The 17,463-nt window shown below is 45.2% G+C and overlaps 2 protein-coding genes and 1 non-coding gene across 6 annotated transcripts in view; 1 reads left to right on the forward strand and 2 right to left on the reverse strand.

Annotated features, from left to right (window-relative positions):
- Window positions 1–4,414, forward strand: part of SLC3A1 (solute carrier family 3 member 1) — a 41,896-nt gene extending 37,482 nt beyond the window's left edge. The window contains exons 8-10 of the mRNA XM_075535806.1: window positions 74–241; window positions 1,132–1,267; window positions 3,675–4,414. Coding sequence (XP_075391921.1) covers window positions 74–241; window positions 1,132–1,267; window positions 3,675–4,108 — 738 coding nt within the window. The 3' untranslated portion in view covers window positions 4,109–4,414. The remainder of the gene's footprint in view (window positions 1–73; window positions 242–1,131; window positions 1,268–3,674) is intronic.
- PREPL (prolyl endopeptidase like) overlaps window positions 2,185–17,463 on the reverse strand; it is a 38,466-nt gene continuing 23,187 nt past the window's right edge. For all 4 annotated transcript variants that reach the window (XM_075535802.1, XM_075535801.1, XM_075535805.1 and 1 more), the window contains 7 exons: window positions 16,332–16,529; window positions 10,803–10,978; window positions 9,801–10,017; window positions 7,272–7,421; window positions 6,568–6,691; window positions 5,870–5,943; window positions 2,185–5,003 (listed from right to left, as the gene is read on the reverse strand). In XM_075535802.1, coding sequence (XP_075391917.1) covers window positions 4,914–5,003; window positions 5,870–5,943; window positions 6,568–6,691; window positions 7,272–7,421; window positions 9,801–10,017; window positions 10,803–10,978; window positions 16,332–16,529 — 1,029 coding nt within the window. In that variant the 3' untranslated portion in view covers window positions 2,185–4,913. The remainder of the gene's footprint in view (window positions 5,004–5,869; window positions 5,944–6,567; window positions 6,692–7,271; window positions 7,422–9,800; window positions 10,018–10,802; window positions 10,979–16,331; window positions 16,530–17,463) is intronic.
- Window positions 15,502–15,635, reverse strand: LOC142431232 (small nucleolar RNA SNORA33). Its single transcript, XR_012780770.1, has one exon. It is a non-coding gene; the product is annotated as a small nucleolar RNA SNORA33 (small nucleolar RNA).

A 17,463-nucleotide genomic window follows, 5' to 3' on the forward strand; every position in this document is an offset into this window, starting at 1 on the left:
GCCCGGTGCACCTGCTGTGAGGTGGTGCTTTCACTCTGCAGAGGCCAACTGCTCAAATGTTTCTACCTTTCAGCTTGGTGGCCCAGACAACTCCCGCTTGACTTCGCGTTTGGGGAAAGAATACATCAATGTCATGAATATGCTTATCTTAACACTCCCTGGAACGCCCATAACTTACTATGGGGAAGAAATAGGAATGGAAAATATTTTGTCTGCAAATCTCAATGAACTCTATGATGCTGTAAGTTCAATGCCATGTGCTATGGTTATCAAACCAAGGGCTTTTCTTGTCTTTCTCCTTCTGATGTATCACAAACGATCAACTCTCCTGGTAGTGTGGATATGTTAAAAATGTAGAGCCCAGGAACCTGCATTCAGGATGCTTTCGGGCTGATTCTTATCCTGCCCATCTCTCGGTTAACAACTTCTGACTCTGGGCAACTCCTACTTGCCATTTAAGGTTACATTGATAAGGCTTCACACTGAAATGGCTGAAGCAATCCTCTCTACTCACAGCAAATTCACCACAACCACCTTCACCTCCTGCCCGTGCCGCTTTTAAATCCAGAGGGATTTTAGCTCATTGTTGCTCTACACAAAGACTAAAGCCATACACGTCTGTTCCGACATAGTTACACATTCTTAAAAAGACACGGGTACAGGGTGTGTGGCCCTGAGAACAGGAAGCAAACCCAGGTTCCCTTGTCCGCCGGAGGGTCTGGAACTCGGCATCACTCTATCGGGAATGAATGGGGACCTTGAAGAGAAGAGGTTAACGGCACATTTAGAAATGCTTTTTAGGAGACTAAGGGAAAAAGCAGCAAAGATCGCAAGCAGGGATGAGGGGCATGACGAAGCTTTATGTAAATGGAAGATAATGGAATTTTCCCCTGAACTTTCAGAAGCCCTCACATCTCTAAGTTCATTTATTACTGTCTGTTTAAATCTTAGTTAGGATTATTTCCAATTATGTATCAACAGCTAAGGTATCTTCCCTGTGTGTGCTATGAAAACAAGCACTGGCTAACAGATAATGGGTAATTAAATGATTATGAAGTAAGTATATCAGGGCCAAGTTCCACTTCTTTGAATAACCAGATCTTTTTTTTTTTTAAATGGTTTTTGACATAGAACACACTCCTCTCAAAGTCACCAATGCAGTGGGACAACAGCTCAAATGCGGGTTTTTCTGAAGGCAATCACACCTGGCTACCTATCAGTTCGGATTACCACACAGTGAATGTCGATGTAAGTACCACTGAGAAACGTGAGCGGATTCCAGACACCCCCCCTCCCCCCCACCTGGGCCTAACCTTGACAGATAACCTTTCAATCACAGACTTGTCTTGCAATTTTGTGTGTAAGCCATGTCTGTGAAAAAACGCCGGGCACACATTTACCAACTGAAGAACAGGCACTCTTCATGGAGATGACCACAAGTAAGACTTCTGAGCCACGAAGTCTAGCTTTTCAACAAGTCTAGCTCCCCTCAAATGGAGAGACGGAGGTAGGGAACGCAAACAATGGAACAAATTCAAGGTCTTGTGCACTTGAGAATAAGCTGTTAATCTGAAGAAACAACAAATAGCAGTAGAACCACAAGAACTAAAGATGTGACTGCCCTGAAAGGCCCTGTTCTGAAAAGGGGCAGCCTGGGGCTTTGACCGTACTCCTATCTGTTACAATAACCAAGTTTCAACACACTTCTTAATACATCGCAGTGTGCACATTCCTCCCAAATGCTAAACAGACCTCACTGTGCATGCTCTCCAAACAAGCAAGAGCTGACCAGGGGCTGGGGGAGGCTTCAGGTGAGACTCAGGTCACCATCACGCAATCCTGAAAACGACACTGGGCACCACCCTCTCTACTGACGTAGGGGCGAGACGCCACTGGCACGCTCTTCACCTGTAAGTATTTCCCGATGCAGAATTCCACGCCATTATATCTTCTGCCCGCAGCTCCCTGCCCGTGCTCAGTGTAATTCAGTGATAGCTTGTGGGTCCCAGGAAACACATTGTAGTTAACGTTTCCATTACAGACTAAGTGCAGGCACTGGTTTTCATTATGTCCAGCATGTTCCCATAGACCAATCCATGTCCAAGGAGCGATCATTCAGAAAAAGACACAGCAGCAAAGACACAACAATGTGAAAGCAGATCAAAACATACATTCCCTAGAAAATTTAACAGGTAGGTGTGGAGATATTTAATAGCAGACAAAATAGAATTCCATATGAAAAGCATTATATGAGACAAAGGCAATATTAAAAATTTGATAAAAGAACTTTTCACTAAAATCATAAATCTTTATGCATCTAACAACAGCTTTTAAATAAGTAAGGCAAATACACAGGGAAATGGACAAACCCACTACAGAGAAGGACTTCAACAGACTTTTGAAATGGACAAATCAGAGGCAAAAAGGAGCTAACAGTTACAGGGCACTTCTTATCTGAGTAGCACGGACTATGTGCTTCACATGCATTATCTAAGGCTACAGAAAATATTAATCACGCTGACAAGTCATGTACATGTACCATTAATACCGGTGACATGGAGACACAGAGAATAAACATTTTCCCCAAACATTCATTAGATACGCATAAAAGACCATATAATAGGCAGCCACCCAAAAACAACAAGTTCACCACCACCCCCACCACCCACTAAACACGGCTGGCAAGAATACAATAAAATGAACATCACTGCTGATTTAGCCACAACACTTATAAATACGAATTTGGCATTGTCCATCAAGTGTCCATATACTTTAATCTGGTCTTTTAGTAGCTTTTTTTCTGATAAACTCTTCTATATAAATCATAAAAAAATATGAGGGAAGGAGACGCTGAACATACACAAAGATACTGCTGACTCTTGAGTGTTGACAAGAGAGGGACTAACTTTGTTTGGCCTACGGAAATACTGACAGTACGATGACATGATGGAAGCTACGTAAGGGGACAATGCCGAAAACGCTGAGAGGAGAGCAAAGAAAACATAGAAAACAGCAATAAGCACACTTGTAAAGCAATAAAATAAATGAAAATATTTTAAAAACGGACACATTGCTTTGTAGCAAAAAGTTTTATATCTATAATTTCTAACTTTGACTTTAAGCAGCTTTTCACTTTGCATCTTTTTAACGTAACTTAGCTATGTAAGAAATCCACATCTGATGGAATTACAAGATCTTTACACAGTGGCCATCTACATGATATCTTACAGAGAACATCTAAGCAGACATTCATCAGAAATTCTTAAGAGTCCCTGGACATAGTGGCAGCTTTTCATCCAGGCATCTGGCAGTACAATGTAACAGACAGGGACTGTGTGTAGGCAATTCAGACAGACAGTAGCTTAGACCCGGGCTTCGGGAGCCCCGGTGCGTGAATGCAGCTCTGGCTGAGGCGCAGCAGAACGTGGCGACTTGAGGGAATGTCGCATCTGCAACTGTCAGTCTGTACACGGGCAGATTCCTATCTGCTCCCAATGGTTCTAATTTGGTTATGCATTTCAGGGGGTAAAATCGATACACTGTTTTTAGGAGTTATATCTCTAGTAGATACTAAAAAATCTTTTAAAAAACATGATTGATTTGAATCAAATTAGTTCAGGTAAATAACCCTGATTTTCCTCCCCCCCTTCAACAGGTCCAGAACACTGAGTCAGGATCCAGTTTGAAGTTATATCAAGAACTAAGTTTACTTCATGCTAATGATCTGCTCCTCAGCAGGGGCTGGTTTTGCCATGTGGGAAACACGGGGGACGATGGCCGTGTGGTTGTGTACACGAGAGAGCTGGACGGCTTGGACCGAGTCTTGGCCATGGCTCTGAATTTTGGGGAGTCAACTTCAGTGGTAAACTTGGCAGCGATGATGTCGGGACTTCCCGCCACTGTGCGCATCCGGTTAAGTACCAATTCTGCCATGGAGGGCAGTGCCCTGGACACCAGTGCCATCAAGCTGGACAAGGGAGACGGGCTCATCCTTGAATACAACACAAACACTTTCCTTCATTACGAAACAGCACTCCAAGACAGGTGTTTCGTGTCCAGTCGGGCCTGCTACTCCAGTGCGCTGGGCATACTGCACAGCTTGTGTTAGGCACCTCTGTGCCCCAGATGGGGACCCTGGCACACATGCACCTCCACCCACCAGGGGGCTTTGCAGAGGTCGTGGAGCCAGGCAATGGAAAGAGAACGGACTTCCCCATGGTTGTTTCGAAGCCCCCTTCTATAGCTTGCTTTCTGCTGAGTAAACCTTATGAAGAATTGTCACGACTCTTAAGATAGTTCAGTAGCTTGACTACAACTGCTTAAGAAAGGCTCTCAAATGTTCTTAAAGAATAAAGGATTTAAAAGAAAGTGATCCCTACAGGCACACATGCGTGCACTGACACAGCGTCGCTAAGAGGACCAGAATGCCTGAGAGCCCAGCCCACTCCGAAGATGTGATCAACTTACCGAGAAGTTTACCAGTCACAGAAATGGGGGATGACCTAGGCCTACAACGCCACAGAGCTAAAAGGCTCACTGGTGAAGGGGTGGGGGTGGGGGGACTTGACTTAGAAATGGGTCCAGGGAAACCTTAGTAAAACAGACAAAACCAAAAAGCTCTTCTGACTGGGAGGGCCACACCCAGCGCCCCGATGACACCCACCCCTCCCTTGCTCCCTAACCGGTGCCCTTTGAAGGTGCCGGGTCTGAAGACGGATTTCATTAGGTTTAGGGCGCCGACAGATGGAACAGTATAAACAAGTGAGATCTAAACTAAGATTAATTTAGGTAAAGTAACAAATTAAAAAAAAAGATTACTTAATAACTAGGAAAAAATCTCACTTTGCTAATGCAAGTACGAGAAAGACTGAAGTCGTTCAGCATGTTTCTCATGCTCAGTTGGTGGTGGCGGTTCAGAATTTTAGGTATTTCTTAAGGTCCTCAAAGACATTGGTGTTGTCCAGTCCAAGCTCCTCGTACAGGAATTTAATTTGGGCTGTAATCTAAAAGAAGCACATTTGAAATTAGACAGATGGCATATGCAGGCAGTCACGTGCTTGTGTCTACCCAGCTTCATTTCACCTGCAGTCAGCAATTTACGGTGAAGGCACTTTGACTCAGGACATGGGCGGAAGCTCCCAACAGTGAAAATTCTGTTCCAGGTGGACCTTGAACAATATGGACTGGAACTTCGTGGGTCTACTCCTACGTAGATCTTTTTTTCAGAAATGCCCTAGGATCCTAATCATCTCTGTGTGAGCAAGTAAAACGTGACTGAGCGCCTTGTGTATTTTTCCTCGTGCCTACTGCAATACCAGAAACCTTGACCGGCATACCGGGGCCCATGACACGACAAGAACATGGGGACTCGCTTGCTTTGTACTGTACACTGAGGGCTGCAGCTCAAGCCATTTTAAGAGAAATTAATCTGTAAAATCATAATTAAAAATAAAGGAAGTTCGTGAAGTTGCTCTTGCAGCTATGCCAGCAGGCACAGAAACCTTGCCTTTTTGGCAAAATGCCTTTGTCTCAGATTCAGTCTGTAGCTTTTAAGCGAGTGCAGTATGTAATCCGTAAGACTTCAAAGTAGGCTGCTAGTAGTTAAGTGTTTGAGAAGTGAAAAGTTACACCCAGATTTTCAACCAGGGAGGGGAAGGGGGAAGATGTCTTGCTGCCCATGCTATTCAAGGGCTACTGTTCTTTAACAGCGCTCACTCACCAAGTGTGTGTCTCTGACCTTGGCTGACACCACGTCCCTGAGCCCTCCCACTGGGCTCAAACACAGTTCATTGTAAGGTGGCTCTGTCGTAGAGCCCTCTCGCACACATTTTTACTCAATCTGTCAACTGAGGGAGACTTCAAAACATACCTTTTTGTGAGAATCCTCAATCACATGATTGCCTCCAGGCTGAATATCTAAAGTAATATTGGGGACCTGGTAACCTGGAAAAGTTACAAACGACAGAATCAGAAGGTCCCTGGTTCAAGATGGTTGACTGAGCCCCCATTCTCCCCTCTCCTTCCTACATGCTACAAAAACACTAGCAAAAGAATAAAGCAGAAACCACCCACCACCAATGATGACCAAGGCCCCCCACCCCATACCGAGGAGACACAGTTGTAACCCAGGAGGGAGCTGACTGGCCCTGTGGCATCTGAGAGTCCTGTCGGGTGGAGACACGGAGAGGAGCACAGAAGTGTGCAGGCCCCTCCCACTCCAAGCCCAGGATGTCGTGGCTTGAACTGTCAAGGAAACACGGAGAATTCTTGTCCAGTGAGACTTCAGCGTTAAAACCCCAGACTGTCTTTTAAAGGTTTCCAGGGATAAAGGCTCAGTAAATAGTACTGCTGGATAAGTGAATGTCTGACGGTCCCACCCCCGAGTTCCTATTTCCTTTTTCTCTAACTTGTGCCCTGCCTGCCCTGTAGCAGCTGTGACGGGCAAGCACGGAGGAAATCCGCGCTGGCCCGTCAGAGGTCGATGATCTGGACTATGGATCACACACACCGTGTCATTCTAGGCCGTGCGCGAGCAAGGAGCCACGGTCCGTCTGGGCTGTCTCCTACCTTCCCCCGCGTTCTTGGCGTGCTCAGCGGTGGCTTCCCTGAGCTTCTCCGTGTAGTTCACGATGCCTTTCAGAGGGACTCGCTCATCGTTTTCGTAAGCGGTGATGTGAATCGAAGGGTAATGCTAAAAGAAAACACGCGTGCAAAAGTCTATTCCTCACGCTCCCCTTTCATCTTACAGATCACGAAAAATAAAACTGCCATTTCCCCCACTAAGTGCTGCGAGATTGGCTCATCTGACATTCTCCCAAGTCCTGCAGCTCATAGCAGAATTCCAGGACTCGAACTGGTCCGTTCTGCTTCGACTGGACCCCGCCCCGTGGAGAACTTGCCTTTTCCCAGGAATGAACTTAGTCAGAATCTGCTTCTTAACAGGCTCCTGGGGGATCCGTGCAGATCCCTGAGGAATTGTCTGGGGTCCTAGTTAAAATGCACAGCTAGGTGAAGTTCTCAGGAGCGAGTTGCAACAACAGGAACCAGTGTGACGTCCTGAAGATTTTGCGTTACTTGGCCCAGCCTGTTCTTGAGCGGTGTGACCTGATGTCACTTTGTAAGGAAGGCCTGGCAGCTCGACACTGCATGCAGAATGTGAGCACAGACGGTGTTACAAGAACAAAATACTAGGTCCCACTAACTCCTGCTTCAACTCCAGTGTCTTTTACAAAAGCAAAAGCTACCACTTCCGGAGAGCATAACTGTATTACCTGAGGTTTAATATTTTGATAGGGGCAGTAGCGTTTTATGTAATTCTTGTGTTTTTCATCGGATGAAGGATTCCCCCATTCCTCTAATTCTTCTAATGTCAGAGGCAGTGTCGTATCCAACATGGTGTTGAGAACATCCAAGAAAGGAGCCTGAAAAACGAGCAACAGAGACGAAAACACTAAGCAATTGGGGAAACAGGTTTCGGAAGACAGCTCCTCTATGAATGAACGGGCTGAGATGAGGACAGAGCTCAACAGTCAGGCTGGCTCCTAGGAACCCAGGGGGTTGGCTCAGGCTTGGATGGCATTTGTATGAAGGTGGGTTTACTTCGAATTTCACGATTTACAATTTTCATTTGATCTGTATAATTTATATAGTTACCGCCACTGAGTCACTGCTGACTCACAGTGACCCTATAGTAATAAATCGTAATTGAATACAATCTGGAAAATATCCAGGTTGAAGAAAGGCAAAGTCACCCACTGGCGCCGTGGGTGGCTGACGTGGGTGCAGTGAGAGGTTCCGGACTTGGAGGACCTCGTATGACACCAGAAGGGCTTTCTAGGCTGTGCTCTCTCCTGGGGCTGACTGCCCGGTCTTTCTCCCTCGGGGCAGCTGGGCGGATCTGAGTACTAACCACTGTGCCACCACTGGGCCTTCCTCACTAGCTCTTAACGAATGCTGAATGCACCAGAGGCTGCTGCTCACTGAGCCTTACCCAGTTTCCCCTCACAGCAACGTTAGCCCAGTGGGCATCTGCCACTGCGGCTGCTTAGCACGGGAACTCCTCTTCAGCCCAAGGACCAGCGCCCGGCCCTCCCTGTGGAAGCACGGAGTGTCCCAAATTGCCTGTGCGGGCTTTCCTGCAGCGTGGGGTGCCCACGGGGCTTTGGTCGGCCAACCAGACACGTGCACCCAGACTCCGACTAGGCTGTTAGTGATTCACAGAAGTAGGGGTGACACAGGATTGATTCTAGCAGCAGCCTGCGCGGTAGCTGTACCCAGTTTCTAGAAGTGGTGGTGGCCCTTCCCTGGGCCAGTATCATGGCGCTGTTTGCCCCTCTCTGACTGTACATCCTCCTGTATGTTTTCAAAGCCTAATTCTGTGCTTCAAGCGAATGTCAGCTGTTGCCGAGTCAATTCTGACTCGGGGCAAGCCCATGTGTGCAGGCGAGCCTGGCTCCCGCCCCATGTCGTCGGGAGCTGCAGTCTATGGGAGTCAGTCACCAGGCCTGTCGTCTAAGGTACCGCTGGGTGCGTTCTAGCCATCAACCTTCTGACTAGTAGTTTCGTGCCTAACCATCATTTCTTTCAATAAATCCCTTTCTTCTTCAGCTGGACAGAATTAGTACTTGATTTATGTAATTAAGAACACCTTAAAAAAAAAAGAACGCCTACTGATAACTGGATCCTGTATTTTTGGATACTTCTGCTGTCTGATTCTTCACTATTATAAGCAAACAGGAGGATTCAAGCATCTTAACATGCATGCCGGATGACTTTCCTTTGCCTGAAACTCATGACGCGTGAATTCCATTTTCTTCCTACTGTCAATAATTCTGCCACCATTATCTCTGTACATGAAGTTTTTCTCTCTATAGTTAGTATTTCTATTCTTCTAAATTTCTAGGATTTGGATTAGTCGAAATTTGTTTACTTCAGAAAATCCCATAGGCTAGATTCCTCACTTTCAAAATTAAAAAACAAACAAAAAGCCACAACAAAATAATTTTATCCTCTCCCATCTCAATTATTATTTCCCATAGCTACTCCTAACCAGGAAGAATGATAGACCATCAGTTTCTATTATCTAACGTCATAATTTTGGATACCAGGAGAAGACAATAAACTCCCAGACCAAACCCACTGCCATTGAGTTGATTTGGACTGACAGTGACCTTAAAGGGCACACGGAAGTCTCTCATCCGGTTTCTGAGACTGTAAACCTTTATGGGGCAGCCGGCCTCCTTTCTCCTGAGCAGCAGCGGGGGTGGGGTGGGTGGGGGTGGGGTTCTGCCGACCTTGGGCAGCTCAGCAGCTAACCCACAGCATCACCTATGGGGTTTTTAAAAAAGAAATATTTTAAGCTGATTCTGAGTGGGGAACCTAAAAGCCGAGAACCACAAATCCAGGGCTAATGTGTTGATGGGCCAGAGGTCGGCACCCCCCGGCAGGGACTGGTGAGCTGATGTACTTCTTCTCTTTTCCTCTCAGTCCCTAGCCGCCTACAAGTCAACACTGAGAGCCATTAGCATCTTCCGTGGAAGTTGTTAGCAACCAAAGAAAATTGTAAAGGGAGAAAAAAAAAAAAAAGAAGGGTCAAGACTTGGGTTACATAACTTTAGAAGTTCTCCTCAAGTTATAGAAAGGTGTTAAGCACAACTATAACCTTTAAAAGCGTTGTTAACAAGCCCCTCCCACCCCCACCCCCAGCCAGGTTAAGCCTGTCAGAGAATACTTTTTCTTAATTAAGAGTGACCTCCGGAGTCCCGCCCCGTCTCTACACACGGTAGCTATGATGTACTCACCTCCAGAGTCACAGCTCTGAGGAGCTCTGGGGCAGAATTACACAGCGCTCCCACAAGCACCCCTCCAGCACTGAAAGCAGTCAGGGCTGTTAGACTTGGCTGAGAAAAGCCTTGGCCATGAAGCGTCTTAATGCAAGCCTCTAAGTCAGCAAGGCCATTGAGTTTTTTAGTTAGCCGGCCATCAGCGTGCCAGTGGAGGCCCGACTCACCACCACCCCTGAAATCGAAGGGCAAAAACATTTTAGCAAGAACAAAATGCACACAGCTTAGTGACACAGGTCAAGGCCAGAAAAAGCCCGTGGGCTGAATCCATCCACCCGCCTTGTTTCCTGGTGCTCAAGCTAAGAATGGATTTTGCATTCTGGGAGAAGAGAAAACCGACAGCAGCCACCAGAGGCGGCGATAGAGACCATTTGTCCAGAAAGATGCACTGCTTACTATTGGCTCCTCATTAAAAAAGTAGGCCAATCTCTCATATATACAGCCATTAAAAAATTGATGTAACAAATATGTGTTAGCTAAGATGATGGGGAAGATATTATTCTACAAGAGAGTGGAATGTAAAGTAGACAGATTAAGTATTGGGAGATTGTTTAAACGGTTGGATAAAAAAATGATGACATAGAAATGTAACTCCCTGCCTAATTGATCATAAAGAGCTAAAAAAATCATATTGATATCTTGTAAACAGCTCAAACAGAAGGAAGTTAAGACTAGAAAAAAGACCAAGTAACTATTACAGAAACATCTACACTGAGAAGAGTTAAATGGAAACAATACCATTTTAAGTGATTATAGCGACAGACACATCGATTTAAAAATCCAAATAATATACTTTTTTTTTAATTTGGGGGGACCACCTGTCACCACCGGCACAGTCTTAGCTGTACACATATTCCATAATACAAACGAGAAAGCAAGCTCTTGCCTGCCTCCTGGTCCGTGGTGATCACAGACATCAGTCGCAACGTGCGACTGCTCACACAGCAGGTGCAGACTCACCGAACGTGGCAATACGCCAGGATCCATCCATCGTCAACCAACACTCGTCTTTCAGGTCTGAAATTCATTTTCAAATCCATTCCATAGGCCCCATACACATGCACCAGGAGAGGTTTCTTCTGCAAGTCTTCAGAATCCGTTTTGTGGAAAACGGTCATTGGCACTAATTTTCCATCCTGGAAATGAAGAATTAGTACACATGGAGAGAGCAGTCTTTACAACCAACTGAACCCCCAATTTAAGTAAAGTGAGACACAACCACAGCCAGCCTCTGCTTACTAATGTGAACACACATTTCATTTCAGACGAGAGTGCTTTGGCCGCAGATTTACTGTGGCCCTCATTTTAGCTCCCTCACGGACCCTGACTGCAAACCAGGAAAGAATAGCTAGACTCTGGATTGAAAACAATTGATTAAAGGCAGCTCTGCATGACAGTGACGTGATGATCGAGAGTCCTTTATGACCCAGTATTACTGTTCGTTTTTTCCTTCTAGAACAAGCCCCAAACACCTACCACATCGAGGAATTCTGGCAGAGCATTCTTGCTACCAGTAGGATTTGCACCATTCACGAATATGCTGACTAAAAGCAAGCAAGCTCTTTAGGCAGGATTTTCTGACTAACTTCTGTCCTCTTTACTCGGGATTTTCTACACACAGATTATTTACTTTTCACTTCTCTGTATAGAGTCATTCATAACACTTGTAAATAAATTTCAATAGAATAATATGTTTAGACTTTCCGTTTTGCTGCCTTGTCCCAACTTCGATTCTACAGTGAGGGAAACCGTTGCTGGGGAAGACTTGGAGAAAGGCAGGAGCACAGCTGCTAGCAAGCCCTGTGACAGGAGCCCCAGCTCATCGGCCGGGCGGCTTCCATGCTGCAGTTCCTCTGTGGTGCCGCCTAGACAGCCAGACGCTTCTCAAAAGAAAGGTCTCGCCGCGTACTTCTGGAAAATGAGCCACCGAGAGCCATGGGAAGCACAGTTGGACTCTGACCACGCGGGTCACTGTTATCCAGAGTCCCCCGCTTTCCTTTTGTTTCCCCATGGTATCCCCAATATACAATAATCACAACGTTTTGTGGTCACGGTAATCTCCCCTTCCACGTGAGTATATCGCAACATTTAATAGGCTGATGTTACCCCATGTTTTGTAGAACAAAAACCAAAACCCATAAAAGTATATATGTTTCCCCCCACACCCCGCTATAAAGTCCCACAGTCAATACACCAAGTTAGTAATGGTTATTTCTTGAGGTGCAGCAAATGGAACTAAAAAAGTCATCATTTCTTAAACTATACATTTTTGTATTTTTGCATACATTCTAACAAGCATGCCTTGCTTTTGAATTATTAAAAGCATTATGTGCTTAAAGATATTTAATGAAAATCAATGAGTTAAGATACGTTCATTTAACACCAAAAAATAACAAATCTGTGAATCAGCTCAGTAACTGAATCAGCTCATCAAAGGATGAGCGTGAAGGACATTCTCCTGAGTGAAATGAGTCCATCACAAAAGGATAAGCAAGACAGACCTCCACACAGAAAGAACCATTCTCTGAAGGCTACCAGGGATGGGAGGAGAAGCCAGATCACCGACTACCGTGCAGACACACCTGGATGTGGGCGAGGGCAGCACAAATGGTCAAGGCAAAGGAAGATGCTGGGACAAGCCATCAAACCGAGCTTGCTGCCAGCTCGTCAACGCTACCTTGCAGGAGCCCCGCTGGGTTTCTGAGACTCTGCTTCTGAGAGTCGAAAGCCTAGTTTTTCACGTGTGGAGCTGCTGGTGGTTTTGAACTGCTGACCATAAGAATTGCAATCTAGTGCGTAACCACTAAACCAGCAGGGCTCCTAATGGGAGGAGCACAGGATTAAAAACAACGAAAGTAAACACTATATTACAGACCCAATCTTGCACTAATAGTAATAACAATAATCTTCTAGTCAATATACAGATATGACACTTAAGCAAGGGTTCAAGTAGAAAATGTTTTGGAAATGATGGCAACATATGTACAAATATGCTTGATACAACTGATATAGGGAATGTTACAGGTGCTGTAAGAGCCCCCAATAAAATGACTTGAAAAAATGGGAGAAGCAAACAAATGGGACTACGCCCATGAATAGTTAGAAAGAGGCTATTTCTACTTATGCATTTATTTATTTTTTTCAGGAATAATTTATAAATATAATTTTTGTTTGTAAATGAGAGGACATTTCCAAAAAGAAAGTGTCAAATGGCAAGAGAAGAGACTCCTCCTTTCAGTCTTTGGGTGTGGGTGAAACTCGTCGTTACTCTTTTCAGGTGCCGTCAGTCAGTTACTGAAGACGTGTAAGCGTCTGCTTCCCGAACACAGATACCTCTGAGGATGGGTCACCTACAGAGGTACAGAGCCACTGTGTGGAATGCTGACCTGGATACTGTGAAATAATGTGGTCTTGTTGGATTCGGTGATTAGGTGAAATACCTTTTATTCTTAGTTTCCCCATTAATTAAAAAATAACTATACCCACAATCAGGGCTCTAGCTCCTAGAAATGTGCTGGTCTCGCTCATGCTGTGTCTCCTGAGGGAAGTCGGAGCCCATGACCATTCAGTTGCTTACCACTCTTGTTGTTACCCTAGCTAAGGCTGCCAAGGTTTTGTATAACTGTCTGTCTCCCATGGCCATCAGTTATTTCACAATCGGAACAACCAAAGTGCGCTGTATATCGTCATGGCTTCCTTCTCTTTGCAAGTAACTCTGGGCTCCAATCCCAAGTTCTGGCTTCTGCCCGGTCCCTGTAGCTATCCGCTGCTCTTTCCAATCATTGACGTATTAGCAGGAAATTGGAGTGTGGAAGAAAAGAAAGCTTGGTAGCTGGGTTTACTCCCTGAGAGACTTACTCCAAATGTGTTTCTGTAATCTACAGTAAAATCTGTCAAAGCCTGAACCCATGTAAGGTAGAAACCTGTCAGATAAGGAAAATAAAAACATTTGCCACAAAGAGTGTGTAATGGAAAAATGGTAACACTGCAACCTGCCCAGAGTGGACATTTCAAGATAACTTAAAAAGCAAACAAACAAACAAGGGAGTCCCATCAACTCCTGGCTTTCATGGGTTTCACTGTATCTTGCTTTCTTTTCCCCTATTCAAGAGCCACCGTTTCCCTTACATTTCAGGGGCTCTTTGCTTTATCCTAAGTTGAAGACATTTATTTTCGTCACTGCGTTCTCAGTTCCTTTCATTCCTGTCTTCGTTCTGCCTCATCTGCTCTCAAGTCACTGGAAAACACTGAACCATAGATATAATTTTCTTCATTCAGTTTCAAATAACTTCCATAACCAGGAGAACTGGGAGAGCAACACTGAGCCGAAGAATCCCAGATTCATTGTTCCTGGAGACTGAGGAGTTTGGTCGTCATACTTCTTAGATCTGTCTCCTCAGCCCCGCCTGATGGTCCACGTGGAGGGAGAGAACTACTTGTGTATTTATAAGCTCTGACAACATATCCATGAATATAGCAGAACATATAAAGGCTACAGTTATGAAAATTCTAGTCTAGACTCTAGGCTCTAGAGCAGCAATTCTCAACCTGTGGGCCGTGACCCCTTTGGGGGATCAAACGACCCTTTCTGGTGGTTGTCCGATTCATCAAAGTAGCAAAACGACAGTTATCAAGTAGCAACGAAAATATTTTTTCTAGTTGGGGGTCACCACCCCATGAGGAACTGTATGAAAGGGTCGCGGTGTGAGGAAGGCTGGGAACGGCTGCCCTCGAGGCTCAGGACCATTGCGTCAAGAGACATCAAGGTCAGTTGGAGGAGCAGAGTTGACAAAGACAATATTCGTACATGAGGAACTTAAGTCTCCACGTCCTGAGATCAGAGGAAGTGGATGGTGCTTACTCAGCTGCCTGACTTGCTCTGAACAGGATCACATAAGGGGTCCAGAAGTGGGAGAACATAAACCAAATCCAAAATCACCCTAAAGCCCAGGTCTGATAGGAAGTGGTGGTGCTCAGGAGGCTACGGCATCAGTCATCTTTCAGGTCTGGACGGAACTCGCTCCTGGGGCTCAACTTTCAGGCCTCTGACAGGCCCGTAGAGTGGACAGTCCCACCAGGGAAGCCTTCGTGCCACAGAACAATCAAGCATACCAGATCCAAAGAGCAGCTCTGCCCAGAGCTGACCTCAGAGGAGGGAGGGGAAAGGAGGAGGAATGGACGTTACTGGCATGCGTAGGAAGAAGTCGGCAGAATCCTGTTACATCGTGAGGACTGCAATCAATGCCCCCAAACACAGTGTCCGAACCGTTGGGGGAAAAAACAGTTTGCTCTGTAAGCTTTTACCCCAATCACAAAAGCAAACCATATACCAGGGCACTTCAAATCGTTCCTGGGAAAACTCTATTTTCCCATGAACATTTTGAATCTCTTTGTCTATTACATATTAAAACAACAACAACAGGTAAGACAGGCCTGTGGAAATACACTTTCAGTACATGTAAAATATTATGATATAAAATATACGAATGTCATAAAAGTCCTTAAATTCAAGGCCACAATGTTTATATATACATACTTCATTCTGTACAGTGGGTATTCCTGGAACATAAATTTGTTATTTCCATCTCCACCTCCGCTCACTCAGCCCTACATATTCCATCTTTATACTTTTTGGGTGTATTTGACTATTTTTTTAAATGAATGTAGCCACTTTCAGGGACCTTAATGATCTCAATTATCCTTAAGGCTCGTAACATGGCTTTACTGCTATTGCCAGCTTTTTCCAAATTTCTGCAGAAACACATACAAGTTACCAGCATCAATGGCTGGCTGTATTTGACTTCTTGAAGGCACATCTGCCCGACCCCCCCACCCCCCGACTCTGGGTCTGTGTACAAAAATGCAGGAGCCGTGGGGGTGTGGTGGTTATGCACTGGGCTGTGATCCACAAAGTCAGCAGTTTGAAAACACCAGGGCTCTCCACTCCCACTGACAGTGACAGTCTTGGAAACGCATCAGGGGCAGCTCTAGGGTCACTATGAGGCAGCATCGTGTTCTAGGGTCACTATGAGGCAGCATCAGCTCGATGACAGTTGCGTTTGGGGTGTGTTGTATTGTCTGATATAAAAATATCCCCTTTCTAAATTAGTCTATGCATCCTAGAGCTCCTACCTGAGACATCCCTTTCACAGAGAAGCCTTCTCTCATCACCGCAAACTAGAAAGGTCCTTTGACCACATGCTCCACAATATGTAGTATCTCTTTCTCTGTAGGATTTAGTGTTCTAGTAATTACGTCATCAGATGTCCCCACCCTGATAGAGTTAAGCTCCATGGGGAGCAGAGACATTACAAGTCTTGTTCACACTAGTCATTTTAAAAAGTGTAGTTTAAATTAAAAAGCAGAACAAAACAAAAAGCCCTCAAACCAACCTGAAAGCCATTGAGGTCTTATACAGACAGAACATTATTTGGCACAAAGTATGTTTGAGCTGGATTTGTGTTGAAAGTAGCGGTTACAAAAACGTACCTTACTCTTGGCTTCTAGACGGAGGACACGGCTCGTCTTCGTGATTGGGTCTTCATGCCCAGTTTCCTCGAAGAGCTTGCCTTCTGCGAACTTGTATGTGTAGTACTTGGGGGGACGTATTGGAGAGCACAGTTGAAAGGGGCAGTTCTTTGGGTCAGAATTTGTATCTATTATGAATCCACAGGCCCAGGGAGGGAGCTAAGGGAAGAAAGTAAGCGATTTTTACTCTTTCTGGAGACTGAGAATCCTTAATTCCAGCCAAGCCTGTTCTAAACAAGATGACGTGAATAGCAAGTCTACTTGTATCTACCCAAATAACACCATGCCTCAGTTAGAATTCCTTCACCACAATATATTTCAAAAACTACAGAAAAAGGTATGAGGATAGATTCACATGAAATCTCTTTTTAGTAAGAAAGTTTACCTTGAGATAGAAACTTGGGCAAATGCAATAGCAAAGTGGTTCGAAATAAGCACAAATCAAATGGTAATTCTGGACCCCGAGACATCGCAAAGATCTGCTATCCGAGCACATGAACTCCTGGCACGCGTTTTTAATAATTTGCCCACCAGCCCTGATCCTGCTGCCTGGACAGCAGAGTGATGACGGTAGCTATTCCCGGCTACACGCCGGCGCCACAGCATGGGCGCATTTACAATCTGTTGCCAACGTTCGCGCCCAGGCTGACCATTGTGCGGGACGAAGCCTTCCCGCACGTGCCCGCCGAGAGACGCGGGCTATTGTGCTGAAGATTCTGAACGTTACGGAAAAAGGAAAGGAGTCAACATCCACTCTCTTAGCACAGCAGGGCCCAGCTGCAAGCCTTCCACTAACGTCTCTCGTCTACCTTTTAAACAGGTAAGCAGGCTGACAGAAGGTTAGAAAGGGTACTGAGAATCAGAACATAACAAGAAAATTGCCTTCTTTTTCCTGAGTGATTGGAGAAATAGCAAATTCCTTAGAAAATCAGAGGTCTTGGTTCAGCAGTGTCACTGGGGGCACCGTTCAACAAAGTTAGGTGGGGGTTACGCGTGTAAAAGGTTCATCATGTCACCTACAGACGCTGGGACATTACTTCTAATTAATCTAAAGAATCTATTTCCCTGAAACATTAATAAAGGCGCACATTTG

Source organism: Tenrec ecaudatus, chromosome 17, assembly GCF_050624435.1.
Source record: "Tenrec ecaudatus isolate mTenEca1 chromosome 17, mTenEca1.hap1, whole genome shotgun sequence".
NCBI classification, from domain to species: domain Eukaryota; kingdom Metazoa; phylum Chordata; class Mammalia; order Afrosoricida; family Tenrecidae; genus Tenrec; species Tenrec ecaudatus.